Consider the following 25727-nt stretch of genomic DNA (forward strand, 5'->3'; position numbering starts at 1 on the left):
CAACATCGGAGATTCAGGTAAGCTTCAACGATCAAATTATCCTCACTCTTTAATGAGTAAGTTTCAATAATGTTGCTACTCGGTTTCGAACCAGGGACCTTTCACGTGTTAGGCGAACGTGACGACCACTACACTTCAGAATCATGTATTTCCACTCAAGTGTGTCATGAAATCTCAGCACGTCTGATTTTGCTGCATTCATTTTATGACCTCGGTGAGAACAAATGCAAGATGCCTGCAAATGGGAGGTTCAAGTAAGCGTCAATGGTGCAAATCACCCTCACTATTGAATGAGTAAGTTTTAATAAAGTTTTTATTGCATTAAAGGTGTTGTATAAATGCAAGCTATTGTTGTCTACTTTAAGGAGCGATTTCATTACCAGTCTCAGTTGAAAAACCATGGGTGCTGTGGCACCAGGGAGAGGATTTGTGCTGGCTGAGAGTGAAAAGGGATTCACTCGGTCATCCCATTAACTGACACAGCAGCACAGTCACTCTAGAGAGAGACCACCCAGGTAATTCACGAGTACGGGAGGGTTTACTCAGCTTTTCCGCCAACTTTGAAAGTTCAAAACATTTGATGCATGTTCAGCACATTCACACAGTAGTGAGGCTGTTTAAATGTTGTGTGCGTGGGCGGTGATTCACCTGTTCTTCCCACCCGCTGTGATGCTAGTGAGTTCGCACGTGACTGTAGGGGTTGGAATTCTGTTTTTCTGCTGTTTTGGGGATTCTCGATTCGCCATTAATTCCCATTCTCCTTTTTCCTGGTGGGTAATGGAGGGTCCATGCAGTTAGCTTTCTGTATAATTTGTTTCTTAGCTTTAGTATTGGACCCTCCGACCCAGCTTCCACTCCACAACAGGAAAACAAATCAGGATATCCTAATTTGGACTTTCAATGAGGGAAGGGGTTACCCAGCATTCCCCGCGGTAGGGAATGTCCCCTATACACACAACAGGTCAGTGCGCAGTGTCGAACAGTGTTTGAGCATGCGCGGAGTGAGCAATGGCGATGAAGAGAAGCTTCTTTTTCTGATCCGCAATCGGTGAGGGAGGGATGAAGGGTCTGAGGGAGCGAACGATCCGGTGGTTGGATGGGAGAGCTTAGTAAATATGTTGTGTAAGCTGCAGTCTCCCGAATGAGAAGCTACCGGTCCCCGTTTACAAGAGCAGGGGGACAGCTGAGGGGCTCCTGCTGCTGCAGAGCGGGGTGAACGGTGGAGGAATTTCCAAAGCTTGTCGCCTTGGCAACGGAAAGAGCGGCACCACTGGTGGGGTGATTAATATGGGAAATATTGAAGAGGCCAGCGGTAGATGAACACATGTTTAAGAGTGTTGTGTGGGTGGAGGAGATTACAGAGATAGGGATGATCGCAACCAGAGAGGAAAGCAAGGATGAGAATTTTAAAATTTTGTTGCTTCTTAACCGGGAACCTTTGTAGGTCAGTGAACACAGGGATGAAGGATAAACAAGACTTGGCCTGAGTAAGCAGAGTTTTGGATGACCTCAAGATTACAGGGAGGTTGAATGTGGGTGGCTGGCAGGGCGTCTGTTAAAATAATTACATCTAGAGGTAACAAAGGAATGGATGATGGTTACAACAGGGGCTGAGCTGAGACGAGGGTGGAGTTGGGCGATGTCACTGAGGTGGAAATCGGCGGTCTTGGTGACGTTGTGGATATGTGTTCAGAAGCTCATCTTCGGGTGAAATATTTTTCCATTGTTGTGAGCGCCTGGTTTAGCCTCAGACAGTTACCAGGGAGAGGGATGGAATCGGTGGCTGGCCGTGGAGTTTGTAGTGGGGACTGAAGAGAACGACTTCAGTTTTCCCAATATTTAAATAGAGGAAATTTCTGCTCAGCCAGGACTGGATGCCAGACCAGTCAGGATGGTGTGTGACTTGGAGGGGAACTTGGAGGTGATGCTACCCTGGCCCTTCCAGGTGGTGGAGGTTGAGTGTTTTGGACATTCCCTCACAGTTCTGGTCAAGCTGTAGATATATAAAATATATGAAATCTCTCTCTACCCCCTGTTTATTTTTCTTTCTCTGTCTCTTCATTCAGCTCAAGTTCACAACCTTTGTGTTTTTGTGCGTTCTCTTCACTCCCTTTTTCTGTTTTAAATCAGCTTCACAGGATATTAGAAGGGGAGGATTTGCAGTCAGAAAACAGCATCTGAAGGAGTCACCCAATATATCCTAACACGAATAGCACAGCATTTTTAACATGGAAGGAAAAAGCACTGTAGAAAAACCGTGGAAATGTGGAGACTGCGAGGAGAAATTCAGTTACCCATGTGAGCTGGAAACTCATCGGCGCAGTCACACTGGGGAAAGGCCATTCACCTGCTCCGTGTGTGGGAAGGGAATCACTCGGTCATCCCAGCTGATTACACACAAACGAGTTCACACTGGGGAGAAACCATTCACCTGCTCCGAGTGTGGGAATCATTCAGTCATCCAACCTGCTCAGACACCAGTGAGTTCACACTGGGGAGAGACCATTTAAATGCCCAGATTGTGGGAAGTGCTATAAAAGTTCATGGGAACTAATGCTTCATCAATGTGTTCACACTGATAAGAGACCATTCAGGTGTTCTCACTGTGGAACTGGGTTCAAGCGATCATCTCAACTCACTGTGCACCAGAGAATTCACACTGGGGAGATGCCATTCACCTGCTCCGTGTGTGGGAAGGGATTCTCTCGATCATCCCAGCTGATTACACACCAACGAGTTCACACTGGGGCGAAACCATTCACCTGCTCCGAGTGTGGGAAGGGATTCACTCAGTCATCCCATCTGCTGAGACACCAGCGTATTCATACTGGGGAGAGAGCTTTTAAATGCTCAGACTGTGGGAAGTGCTATAAAAGTTCTGGGGAACTGATGTCCCATCAACCTGTTCACACTGAGGAGAGACCATTCAGGTGCGCTCACTGTGGAACTGGTTTCAAGGCATCATTTCAACCCACTGTACACCAGCGAGTTCACACTGGGGAGAAACTGTTCACGTGCTCCGAATGTGGGAAGGGATTTACTTGGTCAGCCAACCTGTTGAGACACCAGCGAGTTCACAAGAGGGAGAAACCTTTTAAATGCTCAGGCTGTGGGAAGTGCTATAAAAGTTCTGGGCGACTGATGTCCCATAAACATTTTCACACTGATGAAGCACCATTCAGGTGCTCTCACTGTGGGACTGGGTTCAAGCGATCATCTCAACCTAGTGTACACCAGCGAGTTCACACTGGGAGAGGCCATTCACCTGCTCCGAGTGTGGGAAGAGATTCATTCGGTCATTCACTCTGCTGAGTCACCAGCAAGTTTACAAGTCATGACAGTGATTGTATTTTTCTGCTAATCATATCCAGGACAAAAACATTTTCATTGGAGTCTGTTTCTGCTGATGTTAATAAATTCCAGTCCAGTTATAGGTGTTAATATTTTGGATATAATAAAAATAAATCAGCTTTGTGCTAAACACACAGTGTGCCGAGTCTTTTTAATATCTATAACACAAGTTAATTCCTTTGAAGTGCACTCCCTCTCCTCTCTCCTTTGCACTCACCTCCAACTCACCAAGGCTCTTTCGACAGCACCTTCCAAACCCATGACCACTACCATCCCTGTCGCTTGCCATTTCAACACACCACTCTGCTCTCATGCCCGTGTCCTTCCTCGGCCTGCTGCAATGTTCCAGTAAAGCTCAACACAAACTGGAGGAACAGCATCTCATCTTCCAACTAGGCACTTTACAGTCTTCTGGACTTAATATTGAGTTCAACAATTTCAGATCATGAACTCTCCCCTCCATCCCCACCTCCTTTCTGATCCCACTTTTTCCAATAATTTATAATTTTTTTTACAAATATATTTTTCTTTTCCCTCCTATTTTTAAATTTATTTCGATCTATTGTTTCATCTCTACCTTTTAGCCCATTTTGATCTCTTCCCCCCCATCCCACCCCGACTAGGGCCATCTGCCACTTGCTTGTCCTGCTTGCTACCCTTAATGTCACCATTAGCACATCCTTTAGATGATATCACTACCGTCAACACCCCTTTGTCCTTTTGTCTACGACATCTTTGGCAGTCTCTTCTTGGCCTCCACCTATCATTGGCCCCCTATCGAGCTCTACCTGTCCCACCCCCCTCTACCAGCTTATATTTCAGCTTATTTCTATATGTCTTAGTTCTGATGAAGGGTCATACGGACTCGAAACATCAACTGTATCCCTCTCCGCAGATGCTGTCAGACCTGCTGAATTTTTCCATGTATTTTTGTTTTTTGTACCATCTAGAAGGACATGGGCAGCAGACACCATTGACCAAACAATCCTCCACCAATGCATCTCCTCTGTTGTCCAGCTGCGTGGGATTGCACACTCCGGATTCCTTTCTTATCGACTTGTAGCCAGAGAATCACCTGCAGTAGCTATGATCATTTCAGTTGCATTGTTACAAACTCACTAACCGTCACAATGCTCGGGTGATTGACGGCACCCCCAGACCAATAGGAAAAGGGGGTTGGGCTCCGAGCGCGGTGAGGTTGGTCCTCCAACCAATCGGAGTGAATGAGGGGGCGGAGCCATGACTGAAGCATGCGCAGTGCGGGCAATGGGGAGAAGGGTCCACAATGGGTAAAGGGCGGAATGGCGGGGCGGAGGGAGCGATGGATCCGACGGGTGGACGGAGAGGCTCCGGAAACATGTTGTGTAAAACGCAAACCCCGGAATTAAACTGACCGGTCCTCCTCCCCCGTTTACACCGAGCGGGGCCGCAGCTCCCAGATCAATGAAGAGCCGGTTTGTATCAGGTTGGGCATTGGTTCCAGAGGTTGGTCCCTGGTTACAATGCAGATGGAGGCTGTTCAGCCCGCCCTGCCTGTGCTGGTTCTCTGCAAGAGCAAATCAGCTAGTTCCACCCCCCTGCCCTTTCACTAACAAGACCAGCAGCAGATATTACCCATCTCCATTTACCTGTGGAAAAGATGGTGTTTGACCTTCTTGAACCGTAGTGAAGGTGCTCCCACAATGCTGTTAGATAGAGTTACAGCGATGATGAAGGAACAGCGATATATGTCCAAATCAACAACAACAATGTGTGTGTATGTAGCACATTTCATGTAACAGACCTTCCCAGGTTTAACAGGTGTGCTAAAAAAACAACATTTGACACAGAATCATGTAAAGATATAAGAGGGCAGATGGCCAAAGGTTTGGTCAAAGATATAGGTTTTTAGGAGGATCTTGAAGTAGGAAAGGAAGAAAGAGAGCGGAGAGGTTTAGGGAGGAAATTCCAGTGCTTATGGCCTTTGAGCTCAGGGTGTGGACACGAAGGATGAAGCGATTAAAATCCGGAATGCTCAGGAAGCCGGAATGAGCAGAGTGCAGAGACCTTGGCGGGTGGTGAGGCCGGAGGAGACTATAAGGGTAGGGAGGGGTGAGACCATGGAGGGACTTGAAAACAAGGATGAGAAATTTAAAATTTTGGTGCTTCTTAAACAGGAGCCTTTGTAGGTTAGTGAGCACAGGGAGGATGGATGAATAAGACTGGGTGCGAGTAAATATAGGGGCAGCAGAGTTTTGGATGACCTAAAGATTACAGGGAGTTTGAATGTGGGAGGCTGGCCGGAAGTGCGTTAGGGAGGAACATAAGAAATACGAGCAGCAATAGGCCATTCAGCCCTTCGAGCCCTTCTGCCATTCAATGAGATCACGGCTGATTTTCTACTTCAACACCATTTCCTGGCACTATCCCCTTATCCCCAATGTTTTTTATATGTAGAAATCTATCTTGAACATACTCAGCGATGAGCCTCCACAGCCCTGTGGGGTAGAGAATTCCAAAGATTCACCATCCTCTGAATGAAGAACTTCCTCTTCATCTCAGTTCCAAATTGCCTGCCCCTTAATCTGAGACTGTGTCCCCTGGATCTAAAATCTCCAGCCAGAGTTAAGTCTAGAAATAACAAAGGAACAGATGATGGTTTCCGACGAGCTGAGACTATGGTGGAATATGATGATGTTACTTAGGTGGAAACAGGCGGTCTTGGTGATGATGTGGATATGTGGTTGGAAGCACATCTTGGGGTGATATGTTTCATCATGGTTTTGAACAGTCTGGTTCATCCTCAGAGAGTTGTTAGGGAGAGGGATGGAGCCGTAGGCTAGGGAGTAGAGTTTGAATTGGGGACTGAAGACAATGGCTTTCATCTTCCCAATATTTAAATGAACGAAATTTCTGCTCATCCAGCATGGATTTCAGACAAGTCAGAACAGTGTGTGAGTTGGAGGTGATGGTGTTCACATATATCTGCTACACTGGTCCTTCTAGATGGTGGAGGTTGAGGGTTTAGGAGATTCTGTCAAATTGTGGTTCAGTTGTCGGTCTCTAAAATGTCCTTCCATTGCCCCTGTCGTTGCCATCCTCTTCTGTCTCTCCCATGCCCTTCTATTTCTCTCATTCTTTCTCTATCCCATTTCTCTCATTCTTTCTCTCTGTGTCACCCCCACTTCTCTCTCTCTCTTTTTCTTTTGTCATGTAGAATTCTCTAACCCAGGGGGCTCTGGATGCTCCATCTTTAAATATATTTAAAGTTGAGATGGAGAGATTTTTGGTCTCTCAGGCAGTTGACGGAAATGGGGAGAGGGCGGGAAAATTGGGTTAAAGACCAAGGTCAGCCACGATCATGTTGAATGGCAGAGCAGACTCATTGGGGCTGATGGTCTACTCCTGCTCCGATTTCTTTTTCTTTATTCATTGGGTGTGGGTGTCATTGGCTAGCCCAGCATTTATTGTCCATCCCTTGTTCAGAGGGCATTTAGGAGTCAACCGCATTGTGAGTCTGGAGTCACATGTAGGGCATACCAGACAAGAGTAGCAGATTTCCTTCCCTGAAGGACGTTAATGAACCAGATGGGTTTTTACGACAAACAACAATGGTTTCATGGTCATCAGTAGACTTCTAATTCAAGATTTTTATTGAATTCAAATTTCACCATCTGCTGTGGTAGCATTCAAACCCGGGTCCCCAGACCATTACCCTGGATCGCTGGATTACTAGTCCCGTGACAAAGCCATTACACCACCGCCTTCCCCTAGCGTTCTTGTAGAGGCCAGAGTCTTGTGTAGCCCAGACTGGAGGCAGGTTCCCTTCCTTGAAGGACATTAATGAACCAGTTGGGTTTTTACAAAACATCCGACAGCTTTCATGGTCATTTTTTCCTTGTTCTGACCCAAAAATTACCAGATTCATTCAGTTCAATTTCACAACCTGCCTTTGTGTTTTTGTGGGTTCTCTCTCACTCCCTTTTTTCTGTTTTAAATCAATTTCACAGGATATTAGAAGGGGAGGACTTTTCAGTCAGGAAACTCAAACCAAACATCACATCAGAATCTGAGAGTCACTCAATTTATTGTGACCTGAATATCGTCGGATTTTGAACATGGAAGGAAAAAGCACCGTTCACAGTGGAGAGAAACTGTGGAAATGTGGAGACTGTGAGGAGGGATTCAGATTCCCATCTGATCTGGAAACTCATCGATGCAGTCACACTGGAGAGAGGCCATTCACCTTCTCCATATGTGAGAAGGGATTCACTCAGTCATCCAGTCTACTGAGACACCAGCGAGTTCACAGAGGTAAGAGACCATTCACCTGCTCCAAGTGTGGGAAAGGATTTGCTCGGTCATCTGACTTGCTGAGAGACCAGCGAGTTCACACTGACAAGTGAACTTTTAAATACCCAGACTCTGGGAAGTGATTTAAAAGTTCCCGGGACCTGATGCTCCATCAACATCTTCAAAAGGACAAGAGACCGTTCAGGTGCTTTCACGGTGGGAAGGAATTCACTCAGTTATCCACCCTGCTGAATCACCAGAGTGTTCACACTGACAAGAGGCCTTTTGAATGCTCAGACTGCGGAAAGTGCTTTCAAAATTCCAGGGAGCTGATGTCCCATCAACGTGTTCACACTGATAAGAGACCTTTTAAATGCCTGGACTGCGGAAACTGTTTTAAAAGTTCTGGGGAACTGATGCGCCATTAACGTATTCACACTGACAAGAGACCATTCAAGTGCTCTCAGTGTGGGACTGGGTTCAAGACATCATCTGATCTCACTGTACACCAGCGAGTTCACACCGGGGAGAAGCCTTGTCCCAACTGTGGGAAGGGATTCACTCAGCTATCCACCCTACTGACACATCAGTGAGTTCACACTGGGGAGAGACCGTTCATCTGCCCCAAGTGTGAAAAGAGATTCACACAGTCATCCAATCTGTTGAGACACCAGCGAATTCACAAGTGACTAGGGTGATTGGAGTTTGCTGCTGTGATTGGATTTTGCTGTTATTCACATAGAGGGCTGAACCATGTTCACTGGGGTCTGGTTCTGCTGATGTTAATAATTTCCAATGCTGTTACATGGGCTAATAGTCTGGATAAAAGTCAAATAAATCAGCTTTGTGTTGAATACATTGTGTTGAATTTTTCTAATATCTCTAACACAAGTTAATTACTTTGGAAGGTTCTCCCTCTCCCATCTCCTCCATCCTCATCTCCAACAAGTATGAGGAGCTCATGGAATTTCCTTGAAACAATCTGATCAGCTGATTCCCTTCCTTACACTAGTGCACTGGGTCAACCTGTCTCCAAAGTTCCTCCTTGCCTGAGCCCTGAACTCTCTTCTTTCTCCAGTTTCTCTCCTACCTCCAATCATACCCTGTAGGGAATTCTCGAGCTTCTTGGCACGACCACCAATGGTGCAGCAATTGAATTGGGAGATGAACAGGTAGCCAGGATTAGAGGAGGGGTAAAAACAAAAAACTGCGGATACTGGAAATCCAAAACAAAAACAGAAATACCTGGAAAAACTCAGCAGGTCTGGCAGCATCGGCGGAGAAGAACAAAGTTGACGTTTCGACTCCTCATGACCATTCAACAGAACTAAGTAGAAATAGGAAAGGGGTGAAATATAAGCTGGTTTAAGTTTGTGGGGGGGGGGGGTGGAAAGAAGGGGGGACAAGCAAGCAGTGATAGGAGCAGATAACCAAAAGATGTCACAGACAAAAGAACAGAGAGGTGTTGAAGGAGGTGATATTATCTAAAAGAATGTGCTAATTAAGAGTAGAGAGCAGGACACGCAAGGTAGCTCTAGTGGGGGTGTGGTGAAATAAACCATGGGTGGAATACATTTAAAACTAATGGAAATAGGTGGGAAAAGAAAAATCTATATCAATTATTGGAAAAAACAAAAGGGAGGGGGAAGAAACGGAAAGGGGGTGGGGATGGAGGAGGGAGTTCAAGATCCAAAGTTGTTGAACTCAATATTCAGTTCGGAAGGCTGTAAAGCGCCTAGTCGCAAGATGAGGTGCTGTTGAGGGGGTTGTGGAGATGGAGGAACTGTCTGTGAGTTAAGACATAGGGCAGCAGAATTTTGGATGACCCAAGGTTACAGGGGGCAGAATGTGAGAGACCAGCCGGAATGTGTTGGAATAGTCGAGTCTGGAGGTGACGATGGCGTGGATGAGATATTCAGCAGCAGATGAGCTGAGACAGGGGTGGAGTCAAGTGATGTTATGGAGGTGGGAATAAAGGGCTAAGTTTGATGGAAGTTTGAAATGGAAAGGCAGGAGACTGTTTAAGTGAAGAGGAACCTCCTTGCCCTGAAAAATTAATTCCGTTTACCTCTCCGATGGATTTTGCTGCCCGGAATTTTCCAGCCTTATTCTTTAGCTTTTATTTCAGATTTCCAGCATCCGCATAAGTTTCTCCTTGAACGTTGGAGCCTCTGAACTGCGCGGGTTATTTTACAGGCAATGGAGGCGCGGGACTTGTTGTTGAGTGAGATGGGGGTCAAACGTCATAATGGGGGGCGGGGAGTTTCCCCAGTCCAGTTGGTCTGGACCCAGAGAAGGCCCCGCCCCGTTGCTGCGCTGCGATTGGCTAGGTTACCGGCTGCCAGCCCGGTCTTCTCAGCCTCGGCCTCACGTTTCCCATTGGCTGGAGCTCCTGTCAGTAACGGCCGCACGTCGCCGACCACGTGCATCCTCCCTTTCGCCCGCCCCCTCCCTAAGTTTCGACGCAAATGCGATCAGTGGCCTGACTGATACCGGGGATGTCCGTTAGGACATGCGGGTTTGAAATGTTGAGTCAGGGCGGGGAGGGGGCGGAGTCACAGAATCACAGAATCACTCAGAGCAGAAGAGGCCCTTCGGCTCTTCATGTCTGCACCGACACGTGAGAAACACCTGACCTACCGACCTAATCCCATTTACCAGCACTTGGCCCATAGCCTTTGAAGTTTATGACGTGCCAAGTGCTCATCCCGGTACTTTTTAAAGGATGTGAGGCAACGCGCCTCCACCACCCTCCCAAGTAGCGCATTCCAGACTGTCACTACCCTCCGGGTAAAAAGGTTTTTCCTCACATCCTCCCTAAACCTCCTGTCCCTCACATTGAATTTATATCCCCTCGTGACTGACCCTTCAACTAAGGAGAACAGCTGCTCCCTATCCACCCTGTCCATGCCCCTCATAATCTTGTACACCTCGATCAGGTCACCCCTCAGCCTTCTCTGCCCCAACGAAAACAACCCAAGTCTATCCAACCTCTCTTCATAACTTAAATGTTTCATCCCAGGCAACATCCTGCTGAATCTCCTCTGCACCTCCTCCAATGCAATCACATCCTTCCTATAATGTGGCGACCAGAACTGCACACAGTACTCCAGCTGTGGCCTCACCAAGGTTCTATACAACTCTAACATGTCCTCCATACTTTTGTAACCTAGGCCTCGCTTGATAAAGGCAATGTCCCAAATGCCTTTTACACCGCCCCACTAACATGCCCCTCCGCCTTCAGAGATCTATGGACACACACGCCAAATTCCCTTTGTTCCTCAGAACTCCCTAGTGTCATGCCGTTCATTGAATACTTCCTTGTCAAATTACTCCTTCAAAAGTGTATCACCTCACACGATTCATGGTTAAATTCCATCTGCCACTTATCTGCCCATTTGACCATCCTGTATATATCTTCCTGTAGCCCAAGACACTCAACATCACTGTTAACCACTCGGCCAATCAGTCAGTGTGGCGAGAGGATGGAGTCAGGCTCTGGTGATGTTGCTGACTGCAGCCTGGACCAGGAGAGGAGAGGCTCTGAATGTTTTATTGTGGAACAGATTTTTCTGCTACCTTGTGATCCACCACCACCCCGCCCCATATTCTGTTCTTAAACCAAATAATGGAGGCATGGGGGTAACTTGTAAAGTAAAATTTCTCAACGATATCAATATTTCCTGGTCCTTGAGTTTGTGAGAGGGTCGGGAGAGCTGACTATTCAGGAATTACACCATCAAGCCCCACAGAGCTGAACGACAGAGGAGGAAGCTGCGATCAATCATGCCAATGGTAGCAGACAGAACAAGGAGGATGAGGGGGGTACATTTGAATTCAATAAAAAATCTTGAATTAAATGTCTAAAGATGACCATAGAACCATTGTCAATTGTTGTAAAAAACCCATCTGGTTTACAAATGATTCACTGTCGTCCTTACCTCGTCTGGTCTACATGTGACTCCAGACTCACAGAAATGTGGTTGACTCTTAAATGCCCTCTGAAATAGCCTAGCAAGCTACTCAGTTGTAACAAACCGCTACAAAGTCATATTAAAGGACAGACTACCCTAGGCACCGGAAATGACAACGGCTGTCTCAGCCCTGTCAACCCTGCAAAGTCCTCCTTGCTAACATATTGGAAGAGCTGTCTCACAGACTAGTCAAGCAACAGCCTGACATAGTCAGCCTCATGGAATCATACCTTACAGATAATGTCCTGGACACCACCATCACCACCCCTGGGTATGTCCGGTCACATCGGCAGCACAGACCCAGCAGAGGTGGCAAGGGCACAGAATCTACTCTGTGTAGGGGACTTTAATGTCCATCACCAAGTGTGGCTCGGTAGCACCACTACTGACTGAGCTGGCCAAGTCTTAAATGACGTAACTGCTAGACCGCGTCTGCGGCAGGTGGTGAGGGAACCGACAAGAGGGAAAGACATACTTGACCTCATCCTCACCAACTTGCCACAGGTGCATATGTCCTTGACAGAATTGGCAGGACTGACCACTGCACAGTCATTGTGGAGACAAAGTCCGACCTTCACATTGAGGATACCCTCCATTGTGTTGTGTGGCACTACCACCGTGCTAAATGGGATAGATTTTGAACAGATCTAGCAACTTGAGGCTGGGCATCCATAAGGTGCTGTGGGCCATCAGCAGCAGCAGAATTGTACTCAAACACAATCTGTAATCTCATGGCCCAGCATATCCCCCACTCTACCATACCATCAAGCCAGGGGATCAACCCCGGTTCAATGAACAGTGCAGGGGGGCATGCCAGGAGCAGCATCAGGCATACCTAAAAATGAAGTGTCAACCTGTTGAAGCTACAACACAGGACTACTAGCGTGCCAAACAGCATAATCAGCAACTGACAGGCAGGGCTAAACGATCCCACAACCAATGGATCAGATCTAAGCCCTGCAGTTCTGCCACATCTAGTCATGAATGGTGGTAGACAATTAAACAACTCACTGGAGGAAGAGGATCCACAAATGTCCCCATCCTCAATGTTGGAGGAGCCCAGCACATCAGTGCAAAAGATGAGGATGAATGATTTGCTACAATCTTCAACCAGAAGTGCCTGGGGATGATCCACCTTGGCCTCCTCTGGAGGTCCCCAGCATCACAGATGCCAGTCTTCAGCCAATTCGTTTCACTCCACGTAATATCAAGAAATGGCTGAAGGCACTGGACACTGTAAAGGCTCTGGGGCCTGACAATATTCCTGCAATAGTACTGAAGACTTGTTCTCCAGAACTTGCCACGCCCGAGACAAGCTGTTCTAGTACAGCTACAACAGTGGCATCTACCCGGCTATGTGGAAAATAGCCCAGCTGTACCCTGTACACAAAAAGCAAGACAAATCCAACCTAGCTATTCACCGCCCCATCAGCCTACTCTCAATCATCAGTAAAGTAATGGAAGGAGTCATCAACAGTGCTATCAAGCGGCACTTGCTTAGCAATAACCTGCTCACTGATGCTCAGTTTGGGTTCTGCCAGAGCTGCTCAGCTCCTGACCTCAGTACAGCCTTGGTTCAAACATGAACAAAAGAGCTGAACTCCCGAGATGAGGTGAGAGTGACTACACTTGACGTCAAGGCAGCATTTGAATGTGGCATCAAGGAGGCCGAGCAAAACTGGAGTCAACGGGAATCAGGAGAAAAATTCTCAGCTGGTTGGAGTCATACCTAACACATAGGAAGATGGTTGTGTTTGTTGGAGGTCAGTCATCTCAGCTCCAGGACATCACTGCAGGATTTCCTCAGGGTAGCGTCCTCGGCCCAACTATCTTCAGTTGCTCCTTCAATGACCTCTCTTCCATCATATGGTCAGAAGTGGGGATGTTCGCTGATGATTGCACAATGTTCAGCACCATTCGCGACTCTTCAAATACTGAAGCAGTCCATGTCCAAATGCAGCAAGACCTGGACAATATCCAGGCTTCGGCTGACAAGTAGCAAGTAATATTTGTACCACGTAAGTGTCAGGCAATGACCATCTCCAACAAAAGAGAATCCAACCATCGCCCCTTGATGTTCAATGGCATTAACATCACTGAATCCCCCACTATCAACATCCTGGGGGTTCCCATTGACCAGAAGCTAAACTGAACTAGCCATATAAATACTGTGGCTACAAGAGCAGGTCAGAGGCTAGGAATCATGTCACGAGTAACTCACCTCCTGGCTCCCCAAAGCCTGTCCACTATCTACAAGGCACAAGTCAGGAGTGTGATGGAATACTCCTCAATTGAATTGATGTGTGCAGCTCCCACAATGCTCAAGAAGCTTGACACCGTCCAGGACAAAGCGGCCCACTTGATTGGCACCACATCCACAAACGTTCACTCCCTCCACCACAGACACACAGTAGCAGCAGTGTGTACCATCAACAAGATGCACTGCAGGAATTCACCAAGTCTCCTTCGACAGCGCCTTCTAAATCCACGAACACTGCTACCTAGAAGGACAAGGGCAGCAGTTAGATGGGAACACCACCACCTGGAATTTCCCCTCCAAGTCACTCACCATCCTGACTTGGAAATATATCGCCTTTCCTTCACTGTCGCTGGGTCAGAATCCTGGAACTCCCCTCCTAACATCACTGTGGGTGTACCTACACCACATGGATTGCAGCGGTTCAAGAAGACAGCTCAACACCACCTTCTCAAGGGCAAGTAGCGATGGGCAATAAATGCTGGCTCAGCCAGCGACGCCCACATCCTGTGAATGAATTAAGAAAAAGAATGTCCTTTTGTTTCTTTAAGTTGGATGATAAGTTAAAGTATCATCTTCAAACCGAACACCTTTATGGTTTCTCCCCACTGTGAATGATGTGATTTTTTTTCAGGCTGTGTAATTGGTTAAAGCTCTTTCCACAGTCAGTGCACTGGAACACTCTCACTCGGGTGTGTGTGTCTCGCTGCTTTTCCAGTCACACTGATGTTTGAAATCTTTTCCCACAGGCAGAACAGACAAACATTTCTCCATCCATATTCAAAGGCCAATAATATTCATGTCCTGATGAATCAATTGATTCTGTAAGATCTCCATGTGACCTTTGATTCGAGTTCCCTGTCCGCCAATCCTCTCCTTCTAATATCCTGTGAGGGAAGTTTACAAAAGTCAACACTGTCAGTCCAGGATATCTGGACCATCGGAGACCAGGAACTCCCCCTCCCAACTCGGTTCATGTGAGGAACCGCAGCAATGAGGTTCAGGAACGCTACAGCCATAGTCACACGACCACCAGTTGTGACATTAAGCAAACCATCGCAATGTTGAAGATGTGTTTCAGGTGTCTAGATAGGTCTGGAGGTGACCTTCAGAATTCGGCAGCTAGGGACTCCAGAATAATAGTGATGTGCTTCATCCTGTACATCATTGCACAGCAGAGAGGAGGAAGAAGGGGGCAGACCCTTCCTATCCCCCAAGTTCATCACTCTCCATCTGTTGGTCCTGCTTTCAGCGGCTGAGGGCCCAAGCTTTGGAGTTCCCACCCGAAAACCCTCTCCTCCTCAAAATCTCCCTCATCGATCAAGCTTTTGATCACCTGTGAAGCACCTTTGGACGTTTAACTGTATTAAAGGAACTACATAAATGCAACTTGTTGTTATTGCCTCACAATGGTAGACTCAGGAATGCCACATAAGCCTTTTTAATCCTCGTACCATAATAATCACAGTCATTTTCAGACTGGAAACTTAAACCTGCCGTAAAAACGGAAAATGCTGGAAAAACTCAGCAGGTCTGACAGCATCTGTGGAGAGAGAAACAGAGTTAACATTTTGAGTCCGGATGACCCTTCTTCAGAGCTAAAGAGAAGTAGAAATGTGATGGTGTTTACACTGTTTCAGAGGGGGTGGAGCAGGTGATGCAAAGTAGAATGTCAGGGATAGGTAGGACCAAGGCGAGAATGACAAAGATATCATGGACACAATGCAAAGGGGATGTTCATGCTAATGTTAATGGCTAAATAAGGTGTTGGTAGTGGCAGAATGTGTTAATAGCAGAACAATGGTAAATGCTCTGTGAAAGCACAACATAGAAACATGTGACAGATGGCCCTAAGTGACAGGTGTCTCTGAGGAGTCGCGAACGGTGCTGAACATTGTGCAGTCATCAGTGAACATCCCCACTCCTGACCTTATGAAGGAAGGAATGTCATTGATGAAGCAGTTGAAGATGGTTGGGCCGAGGATACTACCCTGAGGAACTCCTGCAGTGATGTCCTGGAGCTGAGGTGACTGACCTCCAACAAACACAACCACAACCACGCTCCTTTGTGCGAGGTATGACTCCAACCAGCGGGGAATTTCCCCCGATTCCCATTGACTCCAGTTTTTCTAAGGCTCCTTGATGCCACACTTGGTCAAATGCTGCCTTGATGTCAAGGGCAGTCACTCTTACCTCATCTCTTGAGTTCAGCTTTTCTTTCCAAGTTTGGACCAAGGCTGTACTAAGGTCAGTAGCTGAATGACCGTGGCAGAACCTAAACTGAGCATCAGTGAGCAGGTTATTGCTGATTAAATGCCATTGAAAGCACTGTCGACGACCCCCTCCATCAATCTGCTGATGATCGAGAGTCGGCTGATGGGGCGGTAATTGGCTGGATTGGATTTGTCCTGCTTTTTGTGCACAGCACATACCTGGGCAATTTCCCACATTGCCAGGTAGATGCCAGTGTTGTAGCTGTACTGGAACAGCTTGGCCAGGGTCACGGCTAGTTCTGCAACACAAGTCTATTGCCCGAATTTTGTGAGGGCCCACTGCAGTATCCAGTGCCTGCAGCCATTTCTTGATGTCACGTGGAATGAGTGGAATTGGCTGAAAACTGGCATCTGTGATGTTGGGAGTTCAGGAAAAGGCCGAGATGGATCGCCCACTCGGCACTTCTGGCTGAAGATTGTAGCACTGATGAGCCAGCCCCCCATCATTGAGGATGGGGATATTTGTGGAGCCTCCTCCCTGTGAGTTGTGTAAGTGTCGCAACTGGATATGGCAGGACTGCAGAGCTTAGATCTGATCTGCTGGCTATGGGATCACTTAGCTCTGTACATCACATGCTGCTTTCGCTGTTTGAAACACAAGTAGTCCTGTGTTGTAGCTTCACCAGGTTGACACCTGGCATAACCTTCTACACTCTTCATTAAGCCAGGGTTGATCCCCTGGTAATGATAGAGTGGGTGATATGCTGGGCCATGTGCTTGTATACAATTCTGCTGCTGTTCATGGATGCCTGGTTTTGAGTTGCTAGATCTGTTTGAAATCTATCCCATTTAGCACAGTGGTGGTGCCACACGATGGAGGCTATCTTCACTGTGAAGATGGGACTTTATCTCCACAAGAACGGTGCAGTGGTCAGTCCTACCAATACTGTCATGAACAGATGCATCTGCCAGGTAGATTGGTGAGGTTGAGGTCAAGTAAGTTTTTGCCTCTTGTTAGTCCCCTCACCCCCTGCTGCAGACCATGCCTAGCAGCTATGTCCTCTAGGACTCAGCCAGCTCGGTCTGCAGTGGTCCTACTGAGCCACTCTTGGTGAGGGGCATTGAAGCCCGCCACTCCCAGCCAGGGTACATTCTGTTACTTCAGTGTTTCCTCCAAGTCATGATCAACACGATTGCTTTTTAATTCAAGACTGATTAACTGAATTTAAATTCCACAGCTGCTGTGGTGGGATTCGAATCCATGTCCAGAGCCTGGGCCTCTGGACTAATAGCCCAGTGACATTACCACTACTCCACTGCCTCCTCAATGTGCCTCTTGTTGTTGGAGGTGAGGATGGAGGAGACAGGGGAAACAGTGTGCCCTTCAACAGGAAATAACTTGTGACAAAAATATTAAGAAGACAAATACACTGTGTTGAAACAAAGCTGATTTATTTGACTTTTATCCAGAATGCTATGCTCTATAACTGGGCTGGAGTTTATTAACATCAGCAGGAAAATACCCCAATAAACATTCCGTCCTGGATATGATTAACAGCAAATTTCGATCACTGGAGTTACTCATGAACTCGTTGGTGTCTAAGTAGTGTGAATGAGGTAATGAATCCCTTCCCACACTCAGTGCAGGTGAATGGCCTCTCCCCAGTGTGAATTTGCTGGTGTACCGTGAGTCGAGATAATCGTTTGAACCCAGTCCCACAGTGAGAGCACCTGAACGGTTTATTGTCAGTTTGAAGACGTTGATGGTGCAACAGTTCACTTGAACTTTTATAACACTTCTTGCAGTCTGGACATGCAAAAGGTCTCTCCTCAGTGTGAACTCTCTGATGTGTCAGCAGGGCGGATGATTGAGTGAATACTTTCCCACACTCAGAGCAGGTGAATGGCCTCTCCCCGGTGTGAACTCGCTGGTGTGTCAGCAGGCTGGATGACTGAGTGAATCCCTGCCCACACTCGGAGCAGGTGAATGGCCTCTCCCCAGTGTGAACTCGCTGGTGTGTCTGCAGGCAGAAAAGGTGAGTGAATCCCTTTCCACACTCAGAGCAGGTGAACGGCCTCTCCCCAGTGTGAATTCACTGGTGCATCAGCAGGCTGGATGATTGAGTGAATCTCTTATCACACTCAGGACAGGTGAATAGTCTCTCCCCAGTGTGAACTCGCTGGTGTTCAGTGAGATCAGATGATGTCTTGAACCCAGTTCCACACTGAGAACACCTGAATGGTCTCTCTCCAGTATGTGTATGCTGATGAGTTTCCAGCTGAACGCGGTAATTGAATCTCTTCCCACAGTCCCCACATGTCCACGGCTTCTCCCCATTGTGACTACGTTTCTGTTCTGACTGGCTAGATAATTGGCTGACGCCTCCTCCACCTACAGAATACATGTATAGTTTCTCCATTGTGTGAGTTCTCTGGTGTCTATGTAAGCTGGATGACCATGTAAATCCCTTCCTGCACCTGGAACAGGTAAATGGCCTTTCCCCTGTGTGACTGCGCCGGTGAGTTTCCAGCTCAGATGGGTAACTGAATCCCTTCTCGCAGTCTCCACATTTCCATGGTTTCTCCCCGTTGTGACTGGATGTGTACAGTTTCTCTCTGCTGTGACTGGTGCTTTGTCCTTCCATGTTCAAAATACGATAGGGTTACAATAAATTGGGTGACTCCGTCAGGTGCTGATGTGATGTTTTGTTTGAATTTTCTGACTGCAAATCCCCTTCCAATACCCTGTAAAATTGATTTAAAACAGAAAAAAATGGCTGAGAGAACCCAGAAAAACACAAAGACAGGTTATGAAATTGTAGGCTCTGGACATGGATTCGAACCCCACCACAGCAGCTGTGGAATTTAAATTCAGTTAATCAATTTTGAATTAAAAAGCTGGCCATGGTAATAGCGTTGATCATGACTTGGAGGAAGCACTGAAGTAACAGAATGTACCCTGGCTGGGGGTGGGGGGCTTCAAATAAGGGTTATTAACATCAGCAGAAACAAACACCAACAGTCAGAGCGAACGTGGTTCAGTCCTGGATGTGATTAACAGCAGCAATAACAGCAGAATCCAACCCCTGTAATCTCTTGTGAACTCACTGATGAATAAATGAATCCCTTTCCACACATGTAGCAGGTGAACCCCTCTCCCCAGAGTGAACTCACGGGTGTGCCAGCAGTTTGGATGATTGACTAAATCCCTTGCCACAAATGGAGCAGGTGAACAGCCTCTCCCAAATGTGAATTTGTTGGTGTCTCAATAGATTGAATGAATGAATCCCTACTTTCTTGCAGAACAGGGTGAATGGCCTCTCCCTGGTGTGACTGCGTCGATGGATTTCCAGCACAAATGGGGATCTGAATCCCTTCCCACAGTCCTCACATTTCCACGGTTTCTCCATGGGCTGGTGTCCTTGTGTCACTTCAGGTTGGACGATCAATTGAAGCTTTGTCCACACACAGAAACGCGTGTACAGTTTCTCCTCACTGTGAATGGTGTGATGTATTTTCAGGGTGTGTAACTGGTTAGAGCTCTTTCCACAGTCAGTTCACTGGAACACTCTCACTAGGGTGTGTGTGTCTCGGTGTTTTTCCAGTCACACTGATATTTGAAATCTTTTCCCACAGACAGATCAGACAAACATTCCTCCTTCCACGTTCAAAGGCCGATGATATTCAGCTCCTGATTAATCAAGTGACTCTGTCAGATCTTGATGTGATCTTTGGTCTGAGTTTACTGTCTCTAAATCAGATAAAGCAATAGAATGGCCCCATCTCAGAGATGGGATGCATGAGTACATCCTTTCCTGCACACGGAGTTGATGAACAGCCTTTCTCCGGTATGAACTCTCTGAGGGGACAGTGAAGTGAGAAGGACATGTGATTCTCTTCCCTCAGATACAAAGAGTGAACACTTCTGCTCATGATAGACAGCAGGGAAAATCCATACACACATGCTGTGTGTGTGTGGATGAGGAGCTGATCATTCAACATGGAGAAACACAAGGACACCCTCACCACAGAGAAACTGGAAACGTGGGGATTGTGGGAAGTGAACTTATTTATCCTAGATGGAATATCATCGATGCAGTCACACTGGGAAGAGACCTTTCGCCTGCTCCATGTCTGGAGAGGGATTCACTGTCTGATCCACCCTTCAGATACACAGGTGAGTTCACGTTGACCTGAGATCATTCACCAGCTCCATGTATGGGATGGGACTGGTTATCTGACCCATCCTCTAGATACACCAGTGTGTTCACAATAAAGAGAGTGTGAGGGTGGGATTCGTTATTTCACTGAAACACACCACCTGCGATCTGAAACAATACATTTAATATAAGTGTATTTTAAATGGGTTAATGCGTGTTTCGAAAACCTAGACTCAGGGCTGACAAAGAATTTAATGCGTCTTGGAATAATTACCACATTCATTTCTTTTTTAGAAATTTAAACCAGCCGTTTCACTTACAGTTGGGAACAGATCACAGTTTGACACTAATCTCTGATTTGACAGCACTTTTCCAGCTTTCACCGTTGTTCTTCCTGACCCTAAACTCAGCTGTAAAGGAGCCTTCTGTTCCGTGTTTAGGGGCTCTGAAACATTGAAGAGAGTAGCTGGGACACATTTCTTACACACCTCAGGATTAACCCACATGGGGACTGTGGCATCAGTGAAGAGGGATGGGAAATTCCAAAGTGTTGTTTGCTCCTCTCAGTGAGACCCTGACCTAAATAGATTGCAGCCTGTTTGTGAGCAGGAGTGAGAAATAGAGCTGCTCCTACCACCTAAAGGACAATAATGGGTCATATTATTCTCATCTGTGCTCCGTAAGCTGCTGTTCAAATATTTAGTGTGTTAATTCTCATTTATGTTTAAGTAAAACCATGTTGCCAATATTTATTCAGCTTCAAACTATTGAACAGACAGTCCAAAGGGACTTCCAATTATTTCTTACACACTTGAACGAGCATGGACGAATAATGGAGAGACATTATGGATTTGTTACAAACAAATCGTGTGTGAGTAACCTGATTGAGTTTTCTTTTATTACTGAGAGCCGTGCAGTTGATGTTGTGTACCTGTATATTGATAAAGCACCACTTATGAGCACCACTTGTGAATTAAATTGAAGCCCATGGTATAAAGCGGGCACTAACAGCTGCGATCCCTGGCTAATGGATAGAAATCAGAGAGTTGAGATGAATGGATGTTTGGCTGAGGCTGGGATGAGCTATATAGTGGAGTTCTCCAGGATCACTGCTGTTTTTGATGTACATTAATGACTTGGGCTTGAGGCACAATGCACAATTTTGAAATTTGCTGATAACATGAAACTTGGAAGTGTAGTAAACAGACAGGAAGATAGTAATAGGTTCTGTGTTTCCTACACTGTGACAGTGACTATACTTCAAAGTTATATCATTGGCTGTAAAGCACTTTGAGACACTGGTGGTTATGAAAGGCACAAAATCAATGCAAGTTTTTCTTTTTTTCACAAGGAAATAGACAGGCTAGTGGAATGGTGCGAGATGAGAAAATTATGAGGGGATATATTTCGCTAGGAAGAAAGAGGAGAGACAGCACATGACAAAGAGAACAGTTTATTTAGAATTTGACATGTCTGGTCTAATAGGGAACGTGGATACAGATTCATTAATAGACTGAAAAACTGAAGCAGAAGTAAATTGCAGGGATCCAGAGAAAGAGCTGGCGCCTGGGACGAATTAGATTGTTCTTCAAATGAGCCGACACAGACTCAATGGGCTGAATGGCTTCCTTCACTGCTGTACTATTCTATGATTATTATGATTCTAGCGTGCTGAACCTTCCACAATCTCCTCTTTTCATATGGTTCTCGTTGATTGGAGCAATGTTATGGACTTAGTTTCATTTCAATCAATCAATTATATGGGAGGCTGCTCTGTGTATCACTCTATTTCCTGAGATTGTGTTAAACTAGCTGCAGCCCCACAACCAACTTCCTCTTTTCTGCTCAGATATATCCTGTTTATCCCAATGGTAACTCTCAGAGCAGCTTTGTAAACACTTTCTTCTATGTTTATCTATCATGTGGAGTCTGACTCATTTCCTGAGTTTTTTTGGGACTCTAATCATTTTTTTAATAATTGTCCAGCTATTTCTGCACAAACCCTTTTAATTTCCCCATTAAATTCACAATGACTGACTGGTTCCCCTCTCTCCTCCTCTGAAGTTTCTGACATTGGAACACGATTTTGACCAGATCTGATGTTACATATAAGATAAGGAAAATTTGACCCCTTTAACTATCACGGATGGAAACTATATCAGTCCCATTAAGAGTTGTTCTCATTCCCACATTTCTTTCAATATCTGAAATTAAGAATAAAATCCCCAAAAATCTGACACATTTACTCACAAATGTTAAAACATGTTGCCACTCCAGCAGGTTGATTTTTTTTCAAACAGTTTGAATGTTGAAATATTTCTGAGTTGCATAAAAATCATTCAGAGTCAGGTAGCTCCTTCAGGCTTTGACACAGTGTCCCCCTGGGCTCTGATCAGCTGAACTCACTGGCAGAGGTCCCGTCCCTCTCCAGTGCCATTGGTTGAATCATCACCACAAGCGGCCAATCCCAGGCTGCCATTCACAGTCACATAATTGGACATGACCTTACTCAGGATAATCATGGTGAGGTTATACCTACAATGCCCAATGCTCCAGAACATGCCCTGAGGCTGAAATGTTTCACATGCAGCAACCACAACCGCCTTCAGTATTACTGACAAAAGAGACATGCTGTTGAAACTTTTCATCTTGCACTCATCAGGACAGATTCGCAAGAATACCAGCTGTCAAGGAAAAACAATTTATACTGTATGAGAAGAAACGGCTCATTGGTTGGCAGGTGGACTCTGATTGGTAGAGGCATTGCCATGGTTAATGCACCAGGGAACAGTTAACTGTCAAAATTTTGTTTAAATTCAAACCAGGAAGGTCGACTCTGATTGCCATGGGGAGTGAACTTTTGTTTACTTGATAAAGGTGCAATACGTGGATATGCTCTATTTGCAAAGAACAGGGCCCTGTGTGTGAATATAGTGCAAGTAAGTGAGCCACACTGTGCGACCAACTGACAACCTTAACTTGGTTGTCAGTGCAATTTTTAGCACAATCAGAATTGTTTAGCAAGTGCTGTGGAGTTATGGAATTACATTTAATGTTGGACACTATGTTTTGAGTTTTGCAAGCATGGGCTGGTTGAGTATGATCATTACTTAGCCTGTTGCCAGCAGCCGATGGAATGTTCTGTTTGATATGATCCATTAATTTTTGGGGCATATGGCCTACAAACCTGGCATCACACTGGCACTGAAATTCACACACCACATTATTCATTTGTGTGATAGACAGGACGTCTTTTTGCCTTGATGGTAAGATCCTATTAGTGGAAAATACCACTCGCATTGCTACTGCATAGTAGCAGCATGAAACAGCTAGCTTCACCTGTTGATCAAATTTTTGAGACACCTTACCCTTCCAGGGTAATCTGGAGTAGACAGGTACTTTTCAGGACTGAAAGTGGTGGCCTTAGGCCCATTCATGAGTTTGTGCGATATCGAGTGAGGAACAATTTGATTAGAGTAGGCATTATCCTGCAAGATGCCTTTTTTATCCATTCAAGGGAAAGAAAGATAAGAAAGAAGAATGTGATAATGGCAGACCATTAACACTCCCTTTGTCCTTTTGTCCACGACATCTTTGTCAATCTCTCCTTTGCCCCCTAAAAACGTTAACTCTGTTTCTCTCTTCACAGAAGCTGTCAGACCTGCTGAGTTTTTCCAGCATTTTCCATTTTTGTTTCAGATTTCCAGTACCCGCAGTATTTTGCTTTTATCCTAAGATGAAGGGGTTTTCTTATGAGGAAACGTTGAGCAAGTTGCACCCATAGTTGTTGGGATTTAGAAGAATGAGAGGTGAACTTACCGAAACATAGAAGATTCTGAGGGGGCTGACAGTGTCGATACTGAGGAGGTGTTTCCCATCGAGGGAATCGAGGACTAGGGGGCACAGTTTAAAAATAGGGGGTCGCCCATTTATGATGGAGATGAGGAGGAATTTCTTCTCTCAGAGGGTTGTCAGTCTTTGTAATTCTCTTCCCCAGTGAGCAGTGGAGGCTGGGTCATTGAATATATTCAAGGCTGAGTTAGACAGATTTTTGATCTACAAGAGTAATATTTACCTGGATTTATCTCATATTTTGGCCCTTAGTGACATCAATACTTCATCCCCAGTCTTAGTCAGGGTGAGTGGTGTTGTACACCCGATGTGAGAGTGTGTGGGGGTGGGTGGGTGGTGGGGGAGGATGGCTGTGTGTGTTAGTTTGTGTGCATGGGGATGTGTGTGCTTGAGTGTGTGTTTGAGAGCATATGGGTCTTTTTTGTGTGGGTCTCTGAGTGTATGTGCTGCTTCTCATTAGCTTAACAAAATACCTTCCTCTCTGAGGTGATGATGTTGGTTCTCTGAGAATCCTATCGAGTGATTTGAGTGGTACAATTCAGAGATTCTAGGGTGAAACCACAGGCTGACCATGTGCTGTGTAAAACCTGACATCTACACAACCAGGACCCACTTCACCTGGAACAACATGAAGTGTCTGCTCCTTTCCAGATCCCTTCCTTTCCCCTCACTGATATTCTCAGATGAGGATAGCCTCAGACAAATTCGTTGTGTACAACATCCTTAAGCACCCCTATGGTCTCCACCTTAAATACTTCCATTGGTCATACTGACAGTTAGCAATGGGATTGCTGCTATCACAGGAATCAGTTCTGAAATACTGTCACTCTGATTTTAAGGCTTCCTGGAGTAAAACACTGATCCAGATCTTCCCACCGAACACCAATCCATATACTCATGTGAGTTCTAGATTTGAATGTGATTGTCTAAAGTAGAAAACCCCTTTTAAACTTATTCAGCGTTTCTCATCCATACACACTACAAGAGATTGTCTTTGAAATCAGTTCTTCCTTTACATTATTTGCTTCTCTGAATGATGACAGCATTAACCTTCTCCCTAACCTGCCCTTACTCTTCTGCTGGTTAATTTATTGAAACCAGGGACTCTCCTTGTTCTAATGGTGAAATTCCCTCTCTGCCCAGTTATTCCTTAAAGTCAGCCCCTGAATTGATTGTACATTGTTTCACCGTGTTTCCACATTTCAGTGACAAATGTTGAAATGTTTGCTCCACACCCACAGGGTTTCATCTGTTTAAAGCCACAATCAGAAAGGTCCAGTTTTCTCCTGGAGTTTGAGACAAATCAGCTTCCAAAATGATGCAGAGTTTCAGCCAATGAGGGAGATCCGGGCTCAGAGGACCAACCGCTCCCTCTCCGTCCTCCAGACCCGCCTCCCCACCCCACCCCGTTTACCTATTGGTCCGGAGTTGCTGCCAATCAGCCGGGCACTGTGAGCTGGAGCATGCGCAATGCCGATGATGACGGAAGACAGAAGCAGCTGTGTCAAAATTAAAAACAAAAAGCTAAAACAAAAACAGAATTACCTGGAAAAACTCAGCAAGTCTGGCAGCATCGGCGGAGAAGAAATCAGTTAACGTTTCGAGCCTTCATGGCCCTTTGGCAGAACTGGAGCATAGTTAGAAGAAG

At 46.0% G+C, this 25727-nt stretch overlaps 2 protein-coding genes across 2 annotated transcripts in view; both read left to right on the forward strand.

Annotated features, from left to right (window-relative positions):
* The window catches only part of LOC144697346 (uncharacterized), a 407771-nt gene that overhangs the window by 302526 nt on the left and 79518 nt on the right, over window positions 1-25727 (forward strand). The window lies entirely within an intron of this gene.
* On the forward strand, window positions 993-3481 carry LOC144697617 (uncharacterized). Its single transcript, XM_078569648.1, has 2 exons — window positions 993-1048; window positions 2131-3481. The coding sequence occupies exon 2, from the start codon at window positions 2554-2556 to the stop codon at window positions 3310-3312; it is 759 nt and encodes a 252-aa protein (XP_078425774.1). The 5' UTR covers window positions 993-1048; window positions 2131-2553; the 3' UTR covers window positions 3313-3481.

This window comes from Cetorhinus maximus, chromosome 23 (genome assembly GCF_964194155.1).
Source record: "Cetorhinus maximus chromosome 23, sCetMax3.hap1.1, whole genome shotgun sequence".
NCBI lineage: Eukaryota > Metazoa > Chordata > Chondrichthyes > Lamniformes > Cetorhinidae > Cetorhinus > Cetorhinus maximus.